At 25.6% G+C, this 22,266-nt stretch overlaps 1 protein-coding gene across 1 annotated transcript; it reads right to left on the bottom strand.

Annotated features, from left to right (window-relative positions):
• Positions 1-3,124: 3,124 nt before the first annotated feature.
• LOC113551449 (ero1-like protein) lies at positions 3,125-20,123 on the bottom strand. The gene is given in 12 exon segments (XM_026953698.1): positions 3,125-4,167; positions 4,967-5,266; positions 5,337-5,598; positions 7,006-7,098; positions 7,161-7,207; positions 7,263-7,454; positions 11,299-11,375; positions 11,657-11,722; positions 11,813-11,896; positions 11,962-12,081; positions 19,993-20,045; positions 20,048-20,123. Coding segments are annotated over 12 exon segments (1,422 nt in total). The 3' UTR covers positions 3,125-4,115.
• Between the last annotated feature and the right edge of the window lie 2,143 nt (positions 20,124-22,266).

The following is a 22,266-nucleotide window of genomic DNA, read 5'->3' as shown; positions in this document are numbered from 1 at the left end:
AATATGTGCTTAATAAAATGGTGCGATTTAAAATTAAATATATCTTGTTGTTTGAAATTTGATGTTTGAATACATATTATAAATTATAATTTAGTAAAATTATTGAGTTCTCGACTCGCGTTGTATTGCCGCGCAAACCAATTTTTTCATTATTATTTACGTCTGTGTCTCTTTGAATAATTAGTGATTAAGTGTGAGAGCCACACCATTTTATAAATAATAGATGTATTTTAGTCAATTTTTTTCACACACTAACACATATTGTAAATTGTAATAATAATTAATAATGCAGAGATAGTTGTAGAGATAACATTTACAATGAAAATTTCTTCAAACAAACATTGAATATTTTGAATCAATAAATACAAATTTAACGAAATATGTCGAATATTTTTCATAAACAAAAAGAAAATTAGATTTTGCTTTATAATTATTGTTGGTTTATTAATATTCAATAGTTTTTACTAATTGTTCTTAAATAAAGAGTTTTCTTTTTAATGCACTTACCTAGGTTTTTTTTATTAATTTTTATTTGTAAGTTAATTCCTTTAAAATTTAAAGAAATATTTATAGTAATAGCATTGATTATGTTTATAATAAAATTAAAATAATACATATATGATATATATCGTATATATAATCGATGGTAATAATTATAATATAATAATATAATTATTGTACAATATATATCAGGGGTGATCAAATTACGGCTCTCTTCATCGACGTATGCGGCTCGCGGTCTTATTTACAAAAACCAAAATTTTAATTTTTTTTATATACATTTATAAAAAAAAAAATATTTTATTATTATTTTATAATTTCATATTTCGTTATTTGAGATGTTTATCGGATGTTAGCTATCTTTATTAATTTTGTGGTATAAAAGTATAGATTAGATCAGCGGTTCTTAACCTGTGGTCCGCGGCCCCCTGGGGGTCCGCGATACTCATGTTGGGGATCCACGGCAGCTTTAAGAATATTAAAAATGAAATAATTTATATTACAGTTTTATGAAAAATTAAGTTTAATAAAAATAATTATAAATGTGTATGTTTTTTTATGTCTTCTTTACATAAAATAATTATTATAATTTTAGTTATGATAACATTCGATGTTTTGTAAAAAAAAGGTATTCAACAAAAAATTGGTAGGGGGTCCATGATTTCTAAAAATCTTTCATCGGGGGTCCGTGTTCTATAAAAAGTTAAGAACCGCTGGATTAGATAATTTGGCTCTTGATACAATTGCATTAATATATTATGTGACTCGCGTACATAGTCATGTTGGCCACCCCTATTATATATAAATGCCCCCCCTAATAATTACTCTGGAACCGCGCCTGAGTTGGGGTCGTATTAAAGGGAAGACAGGTTGGGATCAATTGCCTTTCCTCATAAAGTATATTTGTTTAAGCTATTTTTTGTGTATAAATATAACCTGATGTAAATTTTTTGTGTGTGTTGTCAATTTTTCGTTAGAAAATTAAACATTAAAAGTATATTAATTTTTGTATTTAAGTGAAAAACAATACTACGCGTCTATGTTTTCGACACATGCTGAATAACAAATAAGAATATTGAATAATGATATATTTTTAAACCTCAAATTAATATTTAATAATTATAATATAATTTAAGAAGTGTCAATGGTTGCCCCCTTCTATCACGCCTCCATGTCTTGTACAGTTATACATATAAAATTTAAAATTTACTTATCGTATTATACAGATTGTAAATATTTTCTTAATAAAAAAAAAAAATTATAATATCATTTGCCCGTTTTCCCAATAATAGGTTATTGGTAGTTTGTTACAATGGTACGCTGTTCTTAAAGATATGAAAATTATGACGCCTTTGCCCCCCGTTAGACACGGCTCTGCACGTACATGGTAAATTTTCGTTCACCAAGTAGTATGAAAAATAATAAGTATTTGAAAATACTCATAATTCACTTAAGAATTAAAATATCGTAAAAAACCTACGAGAGAACACGGATGTTTTTACCTAAAAGTTTGATAATAGATCAATTTACTCTAATATCAAAACTAAAAGCACACTATTGAAACTAGTGAACGAACATTTACTATGCCATACGTGAATAAGACGGAGACAACACATGGCAGGTACGACGTCCTCTTAAGACATTTATGTTCTTTGTTATTATTATCTATTTTAATCTAAATGTTAAACCTCGTAAATATTTAAAAATAAAACTTAATATAACGTTTTTTAAAACCAAATTGTTCTCGATTGGTTGAAAGTATTTCCAAGATTACATGACTATTAGAATGAGAGATCATAATACATTATTTTTAATCTACCTTATTATGTACGAATATTAACCAACGCACAAGTATAATAATCACAGTTTACATAATATTTTTTTTAGAAAAAACATTCGATTGACTCGATTGAGGAAAGTTTGGTCTTTAAAAAATTAATGTTATAATTATTTATAAATGTTGCCATTTAGAATTAAATTATAATGATAAAAATCAATAAATGTTCAATGTTGTTGTACATTCTTTTTCTAAAAGTTGTAGTCATATCAAATGCTTCAATACTTGGTAACCATAGCTCCTAATAAAATTATATAACACGAAATTAACAAGGCCTGTTCAAATACATACAAAACTGGTGAAAGATTTACTGTACTAAGGAAACTCATATTTTGGGGACCACTTTGTTTCTGAGAATGTTAAAATGTATTAAAAGGAGATTATTTACTGCCAGATTAAAACTACAACTATCGAAATATTATTCAATTAGACATATTATCGACCACCACTTGACATATTAACTATATCTACAATAAGAAAAATTAAAATATTTAAAAATTATAAAAAATATTTTAGAATGGGTTCTAAAACAAATTCTTGATACTTTTGTCTATTGTTTATTCTTTGGATTAAAGTATGGAACAGCATAATACATGGCAGACCATCAGTTATTTGCATGCATTTGTTCAAATATTAGAAATGCAATTCATACAGGAACACAATAATTAACATTAAACTATGTAGAATAGATAATTTCACACTTCATTAAATTAAAAATAGTTTTTTCTTTGCTTATAGATTTGAGTATTTTATTAAAACAATAGTAATATTTAATAATTAACAGGATTTATAACAGTAGGTATCAGTTAGCCATCTGATATATTATTACATGGATAATAGATTTAATTGTATAAAATATTAAATACAATAAATAAATAAATAAATACATACATAGATACATAACACATACATACATACATAAATTAATAACACACAAATTCTACACAAATTTAGACTAAACATAATACATTATTATGAGTAATTTGTTCAGACCTTCCATACCATATCACAGAAGCCACTATATTTTTACATAAACCATATTCTATTTTGTCAAATATAAATATGTTAATTATGTAAAAGCCTCATTTTGAGCTCTCAGTAGTTTTAAAAATTATTTTTAGAATGAAAAACATCATAATGTTATGTTCTATCTTAAAAATTACACACGACCTCGCACCATTACTATACATATAAAAATAATTTGTGCATGCGTATACTATAGTTGATGTAACTTGTAAATTAAAGTTTGAGATTAAAGAAACACAATAAATAAAATAACATAAAAACCAGGTACAAAATATAAATAACAACAATTGTATAGACATAAATTTACCATTTTAGATATAAAACAAAAAACAGATATATGAAAAAAAAGCAAATACTCTAAAAAAACTAGACTATAGAAAAATTTAACTAAACAGTGTTTGTAAAACCAACATTAGTATTCTTTAATTAATTAATAGAACATTTTATGCGTTCCTACGTAGAGAGCTTTTAAAAAAGATATTTTTTTATGACTGACAGTATTTCAACTTAGTTATCCAGAAAAAGAACACATTTAAAATAAATAAAATGCACCAAGAGACTTTTTATCTGTAAATTCAGTTAAATGTTTATCTACTTGATGGTTTAATATAAAATTATTAACAGATTACGTACTTACAGTTATTTAAAACTTATAAAAGAGAAGTGAGGAAGGAATGTAGTGATAACAATGTATTATTCTGTAGTAAATCAAATTGAGTTGTGATGTTTTTCTTGTACAATTTCAACTTGTTTACCTCAAGAGTTTCCGAAATTTTTCTATTTCATATATACTTGTTGATAACCTAAAAAAAAATATTATAATTATTAATAAATAATGAATGTAATTACTAGATTTCAATGTTTTCACTTTATACAACTTAGTACGGATTTAAAAAAACCAAAAAAACATAATAGATATACATTATATACACTGAATTGCCACAAGCGAAAAGAAATATCTCCAAATTTTTAACTAGATCACTAAGATCTTAAATTACAGTATTTTTAAAACAAATAATATTAAAATAATTTCAAATTATATAATAATGAAAAATGCACGTGACATAACAGAGCAGTTGATATAAAACCACTGAATACTTTTAGATTGTTTATCTACTACTATTAGTAGTCTATTAATCTACTATAAATGATTTTTATCTATATAAAACTAATAAGTAAAACATGAATTTGATCCATTATGCAGGCATAAATCAATTTACAAATACAGTTTAATGTTTTAAATATTAATGTATTAACTCCAAAAAATAATTTAGAAATAAAAATACCATTTAATAGCTTCATATTGGACTTATATAAAAAATAAAGAAAATATCTACAACATCCAAATTCAGGATATAATTTATAAAGGTGAATATTCTATATTATAATATATAATATTATTATGTACAACAGGCGAGGATCCAGAATATATTTACGAGGGAGGGCGCTATACCATGTGTGTATTATATTTTATTGGCTGTCAAAAGCAGACATCCAAAAATTCACTGGTATGGCTGAGGGAAGGAGGGGGGCTAATGTCCCTTAGATTCGCACCTGATGCACAATATACAACATGGGAATATTTAAGATAATGTTTCTCACCTTCCAAATGCATTAAAAAGAGCAACAATTTCACTACGTTCTAATTGCAATGTATGCTTGTTGACAGTGGTAGATAATTCATTATATCCATTTGTCCTCGCTTTGTTTGAAAATAATATTTTCAGCGCTGTTCCTAATCCTTGTATTTGCAGTTTTCCCCATAGTCTGCATTTATCACACCCAACACAATCCATAATGGTTGAAACATTACGAAAATGAAGACGAAACTCTTCTTTTAATTTTTGTGCTTGTTGTCCACCCAAAAACATGGTATGCTCATTAAATTGTTGTGGGAATTTTCTAGAAAAAAAAAACACCAGCTAAATTTAAAAACTAAACAAGATAAAAATAACTAATGAAAATATCTAACTTGATAATTCCTAAGAAATTATGGACAGCAAGTCGAGTGGTTTCATCTTCTTTATCGTTTCCTGTATAGTACTCTACTTGCTCAAGTAAAGGTGCAGCTTTTTGTAATGCTCTCAGTTCAACAAGATACAAGAAATACAAATTTCTTAGCCATTGTGTACCTTCACCTTTAGTGTATTTTGGACCAAACTTACGTTCAAATTCTTCAGCATTTGGACCCCAGAAGCCAGTTCCACATGGATTCAAGAATGTTGATCCTTTATCTATTAATAGTGGTAATATTAAATGTATTTTAATATTTTATATAAAAGTATTACAATTTCAATAATAATATTCAAATGATAAGAAGTTTCTTTGAAACTATACAACAAAAAAATCTTTTAATCCAATTTTGAAATCTATTAATGACAAGAAAGGGAAAAAATTGTGGTAATAGAGCTAAAAGCCAGTAGGTAGGTGAAGAGAACACTTAAAGAATTAAATAAATGCAAAAGTTCCATAAAACCCAATTTTTTAAAACTAAGGAAGTACAATTCTCCAAAGAACTGAAAGGAATCTGGATTAGACAACTTACCATAGAAACTTACCAAACATGGATTCAAGTTCTCAAGCAATTACATTGTATCATTTTCAGACTATTTAAGAAGATTTGGAAGGATAAACATGTGACATTGAGTTAGAATGAAGTGATAATTAAAACACTTCATAAAAAAGGAGATAAAACAGTTTGTAAAATTTACAGAGGTATTTCATTTTTAAACTCAAATAATAAAAATACTCGAAAAAAATCTAGAAAAATACCAACGTGATTTTTAAGAAGAGAGGTCTAGGATAGAACAATGGTCAGTAAATGGGAAAATAATAAAGAAAAAGTATAAATACAGCCAATACATTTGGCAGCAGTTTGTTGACTTCAAAAAAATGTATGAGTGTGCATTGAGATAATCTTTAAAATATCATGGATGGATACCAAAGAAATTAATAGGTTTAACCATAATGCACACAGAGAACACAATATCTGAAGAAATAGAAACCGGTTTGAAGATTAAGAAAATCTTGTTAGCCACTCAAAATAAGAGGTGGTTATTTAGTGTTTGGTAATAATTTGATTTGTTCATGATGAATTAGTACAAGTATTAGTAGAAAATAAAATAATATAATATAATTTTTAAAATGTACATTAACTGAAGTTGTAATAAAGCATTAAAAATGTTAAGACTCTGTAAGCTGATACTTTATCTATTTGACGCTGGTTTGAAACAAAGGGTTGTACTATCTTTAATATTTTTAACCTAACTTGGAAAAAGTAGTTAGAGGAAAGCAAAAAAAGCAATAGATGTAACAATAGGAAATTGATTTTGTAGATAACTTAAAAATGGTGAACGTTTTATTAAACAACAATTAAATGGTTTTGTCATGCCATGTTTAAAAATTATGAGACACTTGTAGGGGTGCTGAAATGGGAACCTACAAAAAAGACCTCGTGGAAGACCTAGAATGGATAAAATAGAAGATCTCAAGAAAATAGGTTCAAGAATGAAGATGTAAAGTAAAATGGAGGTAGATCATTACGGCAAAAAAAACTATGAGAAAGTACTAAATACCAACAGAAGAAGAATACTGAATAATATTACAAATAAATAAATATTTATATTTATGTAGGTATATACCTGATAATAGATATTGAGCACTAAGATGAATATTAATACTTGTATGAAGACCAGAAATAGCTCGATAAAATGCTCGTTTCTCTAAACACATTCCTGCAATGAATTCCTTATATGAAATTTAAATTAAAACAGATTACAAATAATTTTGTGATTACCAGTTAATTTTGCTGATATAATGTAGACTTCAAATAAATTTTTTGGCCTAAAAAAAAATAACATTAAGTTTTGTTGCACCAAAGTTAATCAAGAACACTTACCTGAAACAGTTTTCCATGTAAATTGTATTCCAAACGCGATTAGCAGAAGGCCCTTTGTATCCAGTGTATCGTTCAGGGTTTAGAGATAGGTCAACATACTCAGCTTCACCATCATCGTCAGGCAGCGTACAGTACATGTCTTGTATATCGTCATGGGCTTGCCAGAGAGCAAAATCCTCCATAGCTGAAGCACTGTATTGGGAAAAGTCCAATGCATTTAAATTAATATGTCAATAGATTTAAATAGTGTTTATACTATAAGACATAAGTACTTAGAATTTCTATAATCGTCTATTAATTAAGCATATGACAATATACATATAATAGAATACTTTAGGCATTCAAGCAGCCAATGGCAATCGTCATTGATAAATTTAAAAATTCCAAAAAATAACAAATAGAGTACCTTCTGTATATACTGTATAACATGAATTTTTTCAGTTCAAATAACACATAAACAATTGAATAATAGTAATTACTAATTAATTATTAGATATGCAAATATGTTCAAACACATTCTAATTTTTAAATAATATGAATAACATGTTGCAATATCACAACTACACGTCTACACATTGTATATTTGTAAATTGAATTATATTTATTATTATTATTATTATTATTAATTAACTGGGAAAGAACCCCCCCCCAAAAAAAAATTGATTAATTATAGATACCCTTGAATTATGCGACAAGTCAAATATTACTAAATAATTCAGTCAATAATTCACATTTGATTAGGAAGTTAATAAGATTAACACATAAAACAAAAATAAATATATTAATTAATTACTAATAAAATTAAATATAGAAGATGTTTGCTAGTTAAAAATACTCTTTTAACAAGATTATTACAAGATAAGAATTATCAAAAAATAATAGTAATATTTTTATAAATAATGCCAAATAATGGATATAGAATAGAAAGCATTTGAATAAACAATTTTAAATCTATATACTTTGTTTAATTAAATTAAAGGTTATTATATTATATTATTTTTATTATTAATTAGTTGAATGTTTATTTTGATTCTATAATATTATATATTAACAGTTTTAGTTTATATATTATATTCTTATAATTTCATACTTATGAGTGGAATTGTCCCTTTTGTATTTATAGTTGAATCTCCTTGAAAAGGTGGTAAAACCAATATAAATTTATATGGTAAGTAATAGCCAATAGATTATTTAATACAATATATTTACTAAAAGTAATTTCACAAAAATATACAACACATACATTAGCAGCAGTGAAAGAGGATGAAGAGCAATTTATAATTTGTAATTTATTCCATTAGAATTTTTAACATGGGTTTAACCTTTTTTGTGTCCAGGGACGCCTACAAAGGACAGGAGAATCCCTAGGTGGTCATGTTTTCTCTCAAACTCATGTTTCTAAAAAATTATACATAGATATATCGTTAAAAACAAATTATTTTGTATTTAAAATTTATAAAACAATTTTTGTTTATACTTAAGTATTGAAAACGTAGTTCAAAGTTCTTTATATTTTTTATGACCTATATTTAAAATTTAATTTCTGCCAGAAAGTCAAACTTTTTATGACCATTTAACTTTAAAATTTGTATAGTAAAATTATACATAATATGTACATTAATAAAATCGCAGCTATAAAAGCTGAGAAAGGTAACAACCAGGTAGAAGTTAAAATTAACAAGACAAGGGTGCAATTTATCACCTACCTTATTTAATCTATATATAAAAGAAGTAAGAAAAGAAAACACTGGAGGAGAAAAGATAGGTCGAATACTTGTGCAAATGCTGTGTTTTGTGGACAATATAGCGAAGAAAGTGAAGAAGACAGTTATGTTAGTTAGCATGCTCGAAAAAATGAACGACACGCTTAAAAGACACTACATGAAAATAAATCAGCGGAAAACCAAGATCCTTATATGTAGCAAACAGCCGATTTATGCAAATATAACACTAGATGGAATATTTCTGGAGACAGTTCAAAGCTTCACATATCTGGGGAGCAAAATCACAAGCGATGGGAAAAGCCATACGGATATACAGAGTCCGTCAAAAAAATACTGAGGTTTTCAGAAGAATGAATACCCAAAATCAATATGGAATACTCTAAGACTGAGGAGGAAAGCATGGATTGGACACGTCATAAGGAATAGTCCTTGGATGACCATAATAATAGAGAAACATCAAAGGAAAACCTGGAAGAGGATAGCCCAGAACACTATTTATGAAACAGGTGATAAATGATAACGGAATAGGAATATACTGGGAGATGAAGAGGATTATAAGTGACAGAGATAAGTGGAGAGAAACATCAATAATTATCAAACATTTAACTAATCTCCAGATTGAAAAAAAAAGATAATAAATATCCATACATATAATAACTATTTCCCGTAGATAATTGAAATTTTTACAAAATGTTTATATAATAATTTTCTATATAAGGTATAACTTTTAAAATATTTTAAATTTTTTGGAGCTATTTTGGAACATAAGACATTTTTGATTATTTTGTTTTTAATTTTTTTCTATACATATCATTAATAAATTAAGTTGGGTCAAAATTCTTGAGTGTGCAATATAAGATTCCACATAACTTGATCTTATAACTAAAAAAAAAAAATATTAAAAATACATATGGGCACAATTTTTTTTATAAATAACGAAGTTAAAATTTTGACATTTTTTTAAATGGCCAAAAATTTCTATTTTTTTTGTAGTTAGAAATTTATAAAAACTTTTCTTTTTATATCTTACTATCTTAGTTTTGAAAATTTAATACAAGATTTATCATCAGTATCTACTGAAATCAAAAATCTAACAAATATACAACTATACAAGTAAAATTTATTTTCATATACATTTTAAGTTAAAATCTAAATCAAATTACGGACTTTAATGACGAATAACAATATTAATTATTTTGTTTTTAAGAGGACGTTATATCCACATGTATAGTCTCTGTCTTACATAGGTTATCGTAGGTACATCATTCAGCAGAATTAATTTTGTGATATTAGCTATATATTAGAGAAAATTTACCTACAATCAAATTTAAAGGTAAGAATATTATCTAGGAAATGTTATATACTTTTATAGATATTATCATTTTAAAGTGAGTTATGAATATTTTAAAGTTGTAATATCTTACATAGCTATAAGCCTATAACTTACTTTAAATTAAAATATCAAATATGTTTATCATATGAAATTTCCTAGATAATATTCATACCTTTAAATTTGATCATAGGTAAATTTACTCTAATATTAAAGCTAACATCACAAAATGTGTTCTGTTGAACGCAAATTTGCTATGATGTAATAGTTAGTAAGACAGAGATAACACGTCATGCGGGTATGACGTATGAAAAACATTATTCTTAGGGATTTAACATTTTTACGTATATTATGAATTTTAGTATACGCAATGTCATTTTTTTTTTTATTATAAGAAAAATGATTTTCAGCAAAGACAGTCTATTAGTTTATTACTATTTTATTTTAACTTTCTATAAGTACTTACTGTATAGAATATAGATTCAATTTTCTCACAAAAATTTCTCTTAAAATTGTATATCGGAGCATTTTTTTCTTCTATTATTCATGTATAATGTTTATATACTAAAGACAATGCCATGACAATGCTACCCCAAGTTTTAATTACGTAATATTGATTGAGAGAGGGGATTATGGATTTTCAAAATTTTAAATAATTATATAATATCTCTTAAATTGTATAATATTATATAATATAACTAGAAATCATGAGATTTTCTCAAATTTAGTATAATTAGTTCTCATAAAATTTTCTTAATTAACAAATTGTATTCAATTTATTTCAACTAGCATGTCTCTACAACATAATGCTGATACATTATTGGAAAACGCAACATGATACAAATTCCGGCACCAGTTTAACAATTCAGACATAGCGTTACTTCAGTTCAATCCTATAATATAATATATTAATTTATAAATATAAGTACCTACCTAAACACTTAAAACTTATATTTTTAGTAGTATATTATGTGAAACTAACCTTATAGTTGTGTTAATGTAACCTAATTCGTCTTGCATTGCTTCTTCACACTCTTGTTGTTGCGGCCCTTCCATATACTATGCAGACAAATATTGTTTCATTATTATTTTTAAAATACAAAAAGTAAAACACACAAAGTCATGGATCGAGTGTTTTAAATTGAAGGAATACATGGAATGGATTACACGATATATTCGGTTATAATGATCGTGAAATTGAGACCAAGTTGAAGGACAGAAACAGCAGCTACACTAGGAAAATAGCAATATAATACATTTAAAAATATTAATGTATATATTTTTATTAAAACACAAATTAACTTAAGTTTAACAATTAATGATGTTTACAAAACACTCACCTTAATTGACATATCTTCATCTACCAAATTATGACGACTACCTTTCAGACCTATGGGTAAATCGTCCTACAAGAAAAACCATAAAATACAAGATCAATAAATTTACTTGTTAAACACAATTATACACGAGTAGTTCAAATCATAATTATTTTTTACCAACTGGCAGGATTCAACTTGACAATATCTCATAGCACATTTGCTGTCATCTGACCAAAATGGACAAGTTCTTCGTAGATTTACCTAATCGCGAAAAATATGTAAGTACTATAAGCTAAGGTCACGAATAAACATTATCAAATTCATACCTTAAAAAATTTAAAATAATCCTTTGAGACAATACTGATAATACGGGGGTATATTTGATAATTATTAAATTTATCAACGATTTCTACTGTGCTGTTTGTCTCATCAATATTCCCTTTTAACTGTAAAAGTAAAAAGAAAAATAACATTCATTATTATTTAACCAACGGGAAGTATGTATTTAAAATAAATTAATGTTTATTAATTATACAATATGCGCAATACTATAATTATTATATACTTTACAGACATTAATTATGTAATATTTCTATTTCCTATATTGTTTAATACATTATATTATACAATACAGATACAAAAAATTGTACAAAGATTAATAATAATTATAATAATTGCGTATATGTAAATAATATATATATATAAATATATATTTGTACGATTGTTAAGTGTCATTACAGAAAAAAACAGTTGTCAAACTTTGTGTCACTTTGTGACTGTGCAGTGTGCATACTACCTGCTAACTAATATTTAATACAATATTATGCAAACAATGCATATCAACAACTAGTTAGGGTGACGATAAAAGTAACGTATAAATAACATTTTAATTGTAAGAGAAAAATACAGATACCTTTCTAAAGGAATATAATATATTATAATTTATATTACTATACAGTATACAGGGAATATTTTAAAAGATATGACATTCATTTGCTATTGTTGCTTAAACGTTTTTATAATAATTGTAAAAAGGGGAAAACTATCTAAAGAAGTATATCGAATTTCGCTATTTCAGTAAAATAAGTAGTAATTTCAATCACATATCTAATATATGTTTAAGATTGTAATATAAAAAACGATATTTTTTCAATCCTGATTAAATTATTTATGCTTATCCAGCTATGTATATGAAACATGAACTATTATTATAATTTCTATATAGTTAAAAAATGATCGATTAAATATATCTAATTCTACTCCTATACTATAAATTGTATATACATGTATGTATTAATAGTGGTCTCCAAAGAATAAGTGTTCAAAAATTAATTTAAAAAACAACACTATCATGAATATGATATAAATATCGTACATACCAAACCCTTATTATTTCAAAACCTATTATTTTTTTTTTTTTTTTTGAAAAACATTATTTATATAATTTCTAATAGGAATAAAAAACTATTAAAAAATATATATATTTTATCGTTATAATATAAAGTTTTTTTTAAGTTTTTGAATGGCAGCATAGGTACATTTTTAATATAACTAAAAAAAATTATTTAATTTTAAAGCAGAATATTTTTGGAGTATTTCGATGTATAAAAATCTAAATAAGGATGAGTAATTTATGATTAAAAGTTATTTCGTTAAAATAGTTTGCTTTAGAATATGTAATTGTAATGTATTAAAATGTAAAAAATTAAAAAATGTTATTTTATTTTAACTGGAATTAAGTAAAAAAAAATATTTTCAAAAACATTAGTAGATTTTTAAATTATGAGTCATTGATTAAATCTATGAATGAGTAATGTTCGATAAAAAAATCACTTTGTGTGAACGTGTGGTAACGTAAAAAAAATCGGCGGTAAATATATACGGGATGTTACGGAAAACTGTATTTTATGCAAAAATATTAAATATCATAAAAAAACATAGTCCACATTTGATAAACCACAAACATTTAAAATACTTTGTAAGACCGTGAGTCTTTTACTCTCATATGACCTTCGTTAAAACCAGTGGCGGTTTTAGTTGTATTTTTTTAGTGAGGCGAATTATGTACCCCCTCCCCCTATCATAACAAAAATTAAACAGTACGAATGGAATTTAAAAATATGAAAATAATTATATAATATAATTTTAATTATATATAGTGGCATAGACATATGTATTACAACAATAACAATTGATTGTTTATTTTTTTGTTGAACGTGTCGCATTGTCCATAGCCGTGGTTGCGGGCTGACTATAATAGTAAATCTATTTTCAGTACGTAGAGGCGATGAAAACGTGCTTCACTATGATTATTGCGCATGCGTAATTCTACTTACTAACAGGTAGCGTGCATTCGCGTATATACGCATGTGTGTGTAATTTGTGTACACAAGTACAAAATCAGAGGCGACGTAAAACGGTGCCTCTCTGACATCATTGGAAATACGCTGAAATACCGGCGTTCGTTTACGTACTAATTATTTCGTGCATTCCTTATCGGTTTATCGATACTTTTGATAATATACACGGAATGATAGGTATAATAAAATAATAAATAATAATTAAAATTAAAATGAAACGAAGAAGCATTTTTTCTCAAATAAAGTCATAAATACGTTAAAAATTATTAGCGAAATATGTGCTATTAGTGAACCAAGAAGTTCACATTTTGAGTATTATTTACCACAACATTTTAGGTGAGGCGCCGCCTCACTCCCAAAACCGCCACTGGTTAAAACAAGTGGTGTGAAAACTTTTCCTATATGTGCGCATAGCATACTACTGTTATAAATTATAATATTATTTAGGTAAGAACGTAAAACATACTTTCATGACGTATGTATAAACATCAATAATTGAAATTTGTAATTAACCGTAAGGTCATAAAAATCGAGCATCGAATACAATATTATATAGAATGTGTAACGAGTTAAATTGTAGTGCCCTCTTATTGTACTTATAATTGGTATTGGGCATCTGTAGTTTTAAAGTTATTTGAAAATTGTTTTCACTACTTTTTAAGGCCTAAGGAATATTTTGTCGTTCAAAAAAATATGTAAAAAATAGAAACATTCTAACTACTAAAACATTTAAGTTAAAAAATGATATATTGAAACAACTTTACTTTGGTTTTTTCTTTATTAATTGACATTTGACAATTACTGCAGGTACGCGACAAGCATATATTATGTATTTATTTTAAAGACATAATACTTGCTATGCTATGTTTGTAAATTGTAATTAAAAAAAGGTGAAGTAGAAACAACTCTGCTGTACATTAGGTGTCGAGTGAGTCACTGCAATATATGTATTAGATTTAGAATTTAATGATAAATCACTTTATAGGAATGAAACATTATTCTGAGCGGAGAAAGTATAACAGTCTTTATTACAATGAATATTTTTGATTTTACGATATGATTTTTGATATTGCAATTAAAATTAAATTAATATATTTTACAATTAGTATTGCGGTAAGTTAATTTAAATTTGACAGTTGCAATGCATTTATAAATATTTTTAATAATATTTATTTATAGTTTATACCATATTATATTATTGTTATTATAACTAATGACTGGTAATGAGTTAATTCCACCTAACCATAAAACAGTGTGAACGTTTATGGTGTAAGTTAAAAAAAACGTCATCGCGTATAGAAAAATGCAAAACATACGTATTTTGAGGAAATAGTTTATAATAATGGAAAGATATATGTATGGATATTTTGAATATTGAGGTCTGAGTGAATAGTGAGATCACGGATGTACCCGGGGGCATTAGTGAGAAGGAAAATAAGGCAAATTGATTGAAAGGATTGAAATATTTGAATATTAAATTTTTTGGATTTCTCCAAAGCTGTATTCCGTAGGTGATAAGTTTTAAGTCCCCTCGGATAAATTTTAAACAACAAAATATAGAACATCGTTATTCATCATTAATATAATATGAAATTAAGGTCAAATTTTAAACTTAGAATAAAAATACAAAACAACTTTAATCGTATATTTGTTAGATATTTTAACTACAGTATAAACAAATGTTGACGATTTTAGATCAAATTCTTAACAGCAAAACAATTTGCAAATTTTCGTAATTTTAACAAATTTTTTTTAAAATGTAAGCTTAAAACTGCTGATAAAAATTAATTGTACATATAGATTTTAAATATTTTTATTTAGCTGTAAAAACAACTTATATATAAGATCTTGTATTAAAGTTTCAAGGTTTTTGACCAAACGAAATTTTTTTTATCGATAATAATTGAAAAAATAGTTCTAAAACTTTATAACTCTTAAAATGTTAAATGTCTACTAATAAATTAAAAAGAGTCAAAATATTTTGAAACTTAGTGTGTATAGAAAACAATCATACTCGCATTTTATGAAAATTTCAATTATCTAAGATTATTAGTTTTTGCCGTTTTTGGGTTAGATACACAGCGTAAAAGTTCACGTTTTTTCTAAATTTCTTTTGGTGTTCTAGAACCTAGGTTATTAAGAAAAATACTGGATCCTATTTGCTATATCCAAAACTACCCATGACGTATTTATCATGTAGAGGTGTATGCATACACGCACAAAAAAATACATCATTGTAAAATTAATAAATTCATTGCTCCGCTCAGAATCTAAAACAAGTACTTGTATAATTACATAATGTGTATTGTGTATAATCATAAATTTAATTAAAGGAATTAAAGGAAAATTTAAATTTTTAAATTAGTTTTTACAAAAATAATTACCTACAATTTTGTTTTATTTTTCATACTCATAATAAATACATGACCTATATATACATACACTAATAATCAAGTTGATCACATAATACTTGTTATGTTTAAAAGTAATAATAATTTGAGTAGAAAAACTAGAAAAGAAACAAATTAAATATCATATTTAATTAAATTTTTTAGACTTATAAATGCCTCAATAAATGTATGGGCTTCAATCTAAAAAATTACAAATGTTGTGTTATGTTGTTGTCTTACTGATTATAATATATAACTAAATTATGTAACTATTAGTCATTTGTCATGTATTTAAATGTGATGTGTAATCTGAGCCCAATAAGTTTTTGTTTTTAAACTCTTTTTTATTCCTAATAGGTAATTGATGAAAATGCATGTAATACCTAAATACTTTTTTTGTTAAAAAATAGTTATATACGTATAAAATTATTTATTGATAAATAATAATTGATGTTTAATTTATATATTAATTACTTATTAGATAATAATTAATTTGTTTTTTTCTGTTCACTTTATATTTAGATTTGGAAAAAAATGTTGTTTTACAATAGTTTTTTTGTATGTTGAATGTCAACTTTAAATTTTGAGGAGGGTTGTTGGTACTTTAGATTTGAGGGGATTAAAAGTAAAAATACTCAAAAAAAATGATAGAAAACTGTAATATATGGTACTTAAAAATTCAGTAAATAATAATAACAGCGCTTGTATTTAAGTGTACATTATATTATTGATATTATGTTAAAAAAAAATGTTTTCTGTGTATTTTTAAGAATTTGCTCATAAGATTAATATATTTACACATTACAATTACATGAAAACACTTTTCGCAGTGTATTGTTTCAATGATATATACAATGTATAATTTGACTGTACCTTAACTTTAAAAATGTAAGTAAATCAATATAATATATATTATATTTGTTAAGTACTTTTTCTGACGATGAAATATTAAATATTATAATGAACAATAGTATTAGTATTATTATATAACTTATCCCAACTGTATCTATATTAAACACCAACAACAAGAAAATGTCAAACTCAAAATGAGGTTAGTGACTCATATAATATTAATATTATTTAAAGTAATTTGTATTTTGAATAAAAAAGAAAAAAGAAAGGTTGTGTTGGAATATAATAAATACAAAAGGATGCGCCGTGGAAGTGAAAGCAATTCCCATGGTGTCATCTGTTCAAAAATTGGGGAAAAAAATACCAAAAGGTATGTTGAAAATACTATGACAATACTAAAATGATATTTTATTTGTATCTATTGTAAGATTAAATTTGTAAAATTGATGCATCTTTTTCCGGGATAATATTAACATAGATTGTTTGAAAATTGATTTGTATATTAATATTATTTTCAAGTACTACCTAATACAATAGTATAGCTTAAGAAAATAATGTGATATGTATTTATAAAAATACATTTTTTATACTATGATGAGTTGAAAACAAATTCCAATAATAATAAGTACAACTAACTAATTATTACACATATTGACATATAACATAACAGTTATCAGTGGGGTGCGTGGGAAGAGCTAACAGGCTAAATCCCCCTCATAGCCCGTATTATTATTTTTTTTTTAAATCTACCCACAGTTTAATATAGTATTTCAAATTTATTTATTCATTTATTATAACCACGAACTAAGATATTATATTACTTAAATATATCTTAGTCTGTGATTACGATCATAGTCCATAGGTAGGTATCTATAATCTGTGATTACAACTAAACTGATGTTACCAACAATCCAAACATTATTAAGCTAGCCGAAATTCCGATACTTCATTTATATTTAGCTTTACACAAATATATTTTTTATTTTTTTTCGTGTATTTTTTTGTTTATTTTATTGCTTAATTTAAGTTAGAATAAAAAGCAACTATTTTATTTTTCAAGGCCAATGTCTGTGATAAGTAATTATTTATTTCAAGCCCCCCCCCATTGAAAATCCTGCATATACCACTGTAGTAGTCTAGAATGACTATTATCTAATCGGTAGTGCAGTTTAACAGTGTCCCTTGAGAGAAACTGCCATATAATAGCTGTAATTGTTTTTTGAGAGTTATCTCCCTCAGGACTTAGAAACAAATATGGGTGTGAACCATTTTTAACATGTTATTAAGATCTTTATCTACTCTACTGATGTAATCTGGTCATTTGAAATTTAGTATTCTTACCAGAAATTCGTCATCTAACTATCAAAATTTTAATAATTCGTATTTAATTTTATGGTATGCATCATATTTTATTTTAATATAATAAAAAAAAATGACATACATTATCATTATGCATTTTCTAAATTTGAATGTGTACCTATGCATATACATAATTACTTATACTATATATACTTTGTAACAATTTATAAATAGCTATGATAATATTTAATAAATTATAAACAAATACAAACATCAAAACCAATAAATACACACTATGGTTATCAATCATTTGTGCATTAAACTAAAATTTAAATATTTAAATTTAAATTAGGTAATATTTTATAATTGTTACACTTGCACATAAATTAATGTAAATTTTTAATAATTCTAAAGATTATTGCTATATACATTGATTATAAATATTTATAAATATTACATATAAATAAGTATTAAAAAGATAATAGCAAGAAATTATTAATGAGTAAGATATGTTCTATTCGGTAACCTTTTGTAACTTATAAATAGGAGTCACTATTCTTTTTTTCATATATAAACTATAAAAAATGCATTTATTAGATCTAACATATTAAAATATCAAATAATTAATAAAAAAAAATATTATCAAGAAGAAAATAAATAATCCATGTTAAAAAACAACACATGAGCAATTTAAACTTTAATATGCAAAATATGATAGTATGCTTCAGTAACTAGAGCAAGCTAGGTTATTTTCATTTAGTAACTTTATATTTTGGTTTGATGTAATTACAAGCTAAATCTTTCAAAATGTATTTTAATAAGTATGTCTCTATAACTATAACTATGTTTCTTCATAAAAATTATCAAATATGGCTGCTACTGCTTAAATATATTTCACGCAAGTCATTTATAAATATTATAATGGATGGTTAATAAATGAGTCCCTAAATTTAATAATTTCATTTTACATAAATTAACTTTCTCCAATATGTATGCATATGACAACTAGGGCACATTTCGAGCATTTTAAATGACTTAGTAGATTTTAATCATAGAAAATTGTCAATGTTGGATTATTGTTTGAAAAGTAGACAACACAAATACTGTCTACTGTTTTAATTCAACGGTGTGTTATGCCAGAATTCAATGCAATACAAATTAAATTTAAATGTGACCTACTTATTATATTTATTTTATAACACTATAGGCCAAAGTTAATGAAACAAGAATAGGTAATTTAAAATAAATGAACTAATATAACTTAGGTATAGCTAATAATTTAAAATTAAAATACAATTTCAAAACTTAAAAAAAAAACAGAGGCCCTCATTTAAGATAGTGTTTAATGAGATAGTGTAGCTTAATGAGGATGTTTTAGTTTTCATCAGTAGCTTGCAATGGGAGGGACTAGTATTAGTTTAAATAATACCGAGTTGGTGTATGACACACCACTCACCTCATTGAGCCAACTATTGTCGATGCGGCTATTGACGATTGAACTGGATGATGAAAGAAACATACAACGCTCATGTACAGACAAACGTTGACCACCAACATGAACAAGCAGTTGGTGCTGCGGGGCGACATCTCTTTGGAGCTGATGGCTATCGGTTAGAAAGACACACCACCGCTAACCACTACTCACTGGTGAGCCAGCAAGAATTTGGTGATTGAGGAGCTTTTATATTCGACAACCGGTGAGACGTTGCAACACATCCGTTGTCGATCATTGTCCGGAGCGTCTTGTCAGTTGTCTTTGTTTTTCAGCGTTCTTCGTTTCACAGCACTAAACAATAATTGAATAATGTCACTTGCCGATGTATTCGAAAATTAGGATCGTATCCAAACAGTCCACAGAACAACAACGGTCTCGATTGGCGTTATCAACGCGGACTGAGGACGGTTATCATCTGTGTTTATTATTATCTGCAGGGGCATACGGCCTTTCTGTCGTTGTCGGGCAACGGGAACACGTCAGTGAATTATAAATTACCAGCATTGATTATAGTACAGAACATGTTTCATATCACCAGTAACCAGTTTGTCATAGGCGACATGATAGTATCACAGATTTCTACATAGAACTAGATAGTGAACTAAACTTTAAAAACTTATTACCTTTAACTTTTAAATAATTATCATTTAAGTATTTATCTAAAACATGATATTTATAAGTGCAAACATTTTTTTCCACAATTCAAATTTTAATTATTTATACCATTACCATATATTATTTATTTATAACATATTTTAAAAAAACCACATATATTTTAATTTGTAGTTTTTTTCCGGGACCCAATTTACCGAGATAAGGTCATTGGGACTTAATTTACTAATCCCTGTAAGAGCGACCCTTTATGCATAAGTTATTATTTAACTTAATACCTATTAAATACCTTGAATCTAGATGCATATATAATATTACTATTTAAGTAAGAATGCTATTTAGTTTGGGGAACTAAAAATAAAAAATAATAAAATGATCACCTGTAGGACAAATAACCTAAAAACCTTAAAATTATATCATATTTAACGTAATAACTTTAAACTTGGTATCTGGTGAGTTGTGTTGGGGTATCATAGGGGACCTTTATTCTACTCCATTCGTACTGTTTTTCCACACTGATACCAGTTCAACAAATTAGAATGACCTCATATACTAAATATAAGTACTTGAATATATTAAACTGTTAACTAAACAATTCTTTAATATGGACAACTAAAAATAAATATTTAAAAAAAACATTAACTTATAAACTTCAATAATAATTTTAATTCATATCAGATTAAAATGATCTCTTAGATGTTATTTATAAGCTGAAATTAAAATAAGTCAAGAGTGTCATAAATTTGATTTATAACTTTATTATCACATGTAAATACTACTTAAAAGTGATGGTAGAGGTAAAAAATAATTTTTCTTAGATTAATTTTCAATTTTGTATAAAAATAAAATTATGAGGTAGTTTTAAAATACATACATTAAAATAACATGACATACATTTATAACATAAATTTACATAATTAATTTTATAACATTTAAATACAAGAAAATAAATTCATAATATAAAAATTATTGTTAGAATAACAATTATTATTAATTACTTGTTAATTGTATTAATAATTAAATAATCATTATATGAGCTATTTTGTTGTATTGTAAATGAGATATTTCTAGGTATATTTATTTTCTTGACTCTTAGCTTAACTTGCATGTTTTCAATTGTATGTGATTATAATAATTACAGGTGATGAAAAATTGTGATGTAGATATTTCATTAATATGAAAGTACAATTATTGTATAAATTAATTACACAAATTCATCAAATAATCAGTAAAAATTAAAATTAATTTATAGTACAAAAATATTCATCTATCATTAAAGGTAACAAAATTAAACAGTTATAAATAGAAAAAAATAATAAATTTTAAAAATAGCCTAAAAGTTCGTTTAACATAATATATAATTAGATCTATAAGGTACTTCAAATAAATATATATATTTAATGGCAAATAATTTTAAAGGGCACAGAAGACTAAAAAAACTAATGTTAATTTAGATATTTACGACATTTTCTTGAAAGACAATGGCACGTATTTTGTCATCTTCTAATGAATTTATAGTCATATGTAAGTTCTTCGCCTTGCAGTAGTTTTCTTTTAGCCAAAATCATTATATGTTTTTTACCATGGATTGTTTCAATTTTTGAATGACAATTAGGCTGTTAA

Source organism: Rhopalosiphum maidis, chromosome 2, assembly GCF_003676215.2.
Source record: "Rhopalosiphum maidis isolate BTI-1 chromosome 2, ASM367621v3, whole genome shotgun sequence".
NCBI classification, from domain to species: Eukaryota; Metazoa; Arthropoda; class Insecta; order Hemiptera; family Aphididae; genus Rhopalosiphum; species Rhopalosiphum maidis.
This window is presented reverse-complemented; position numbering and strand designations above follow the sequence as displayed.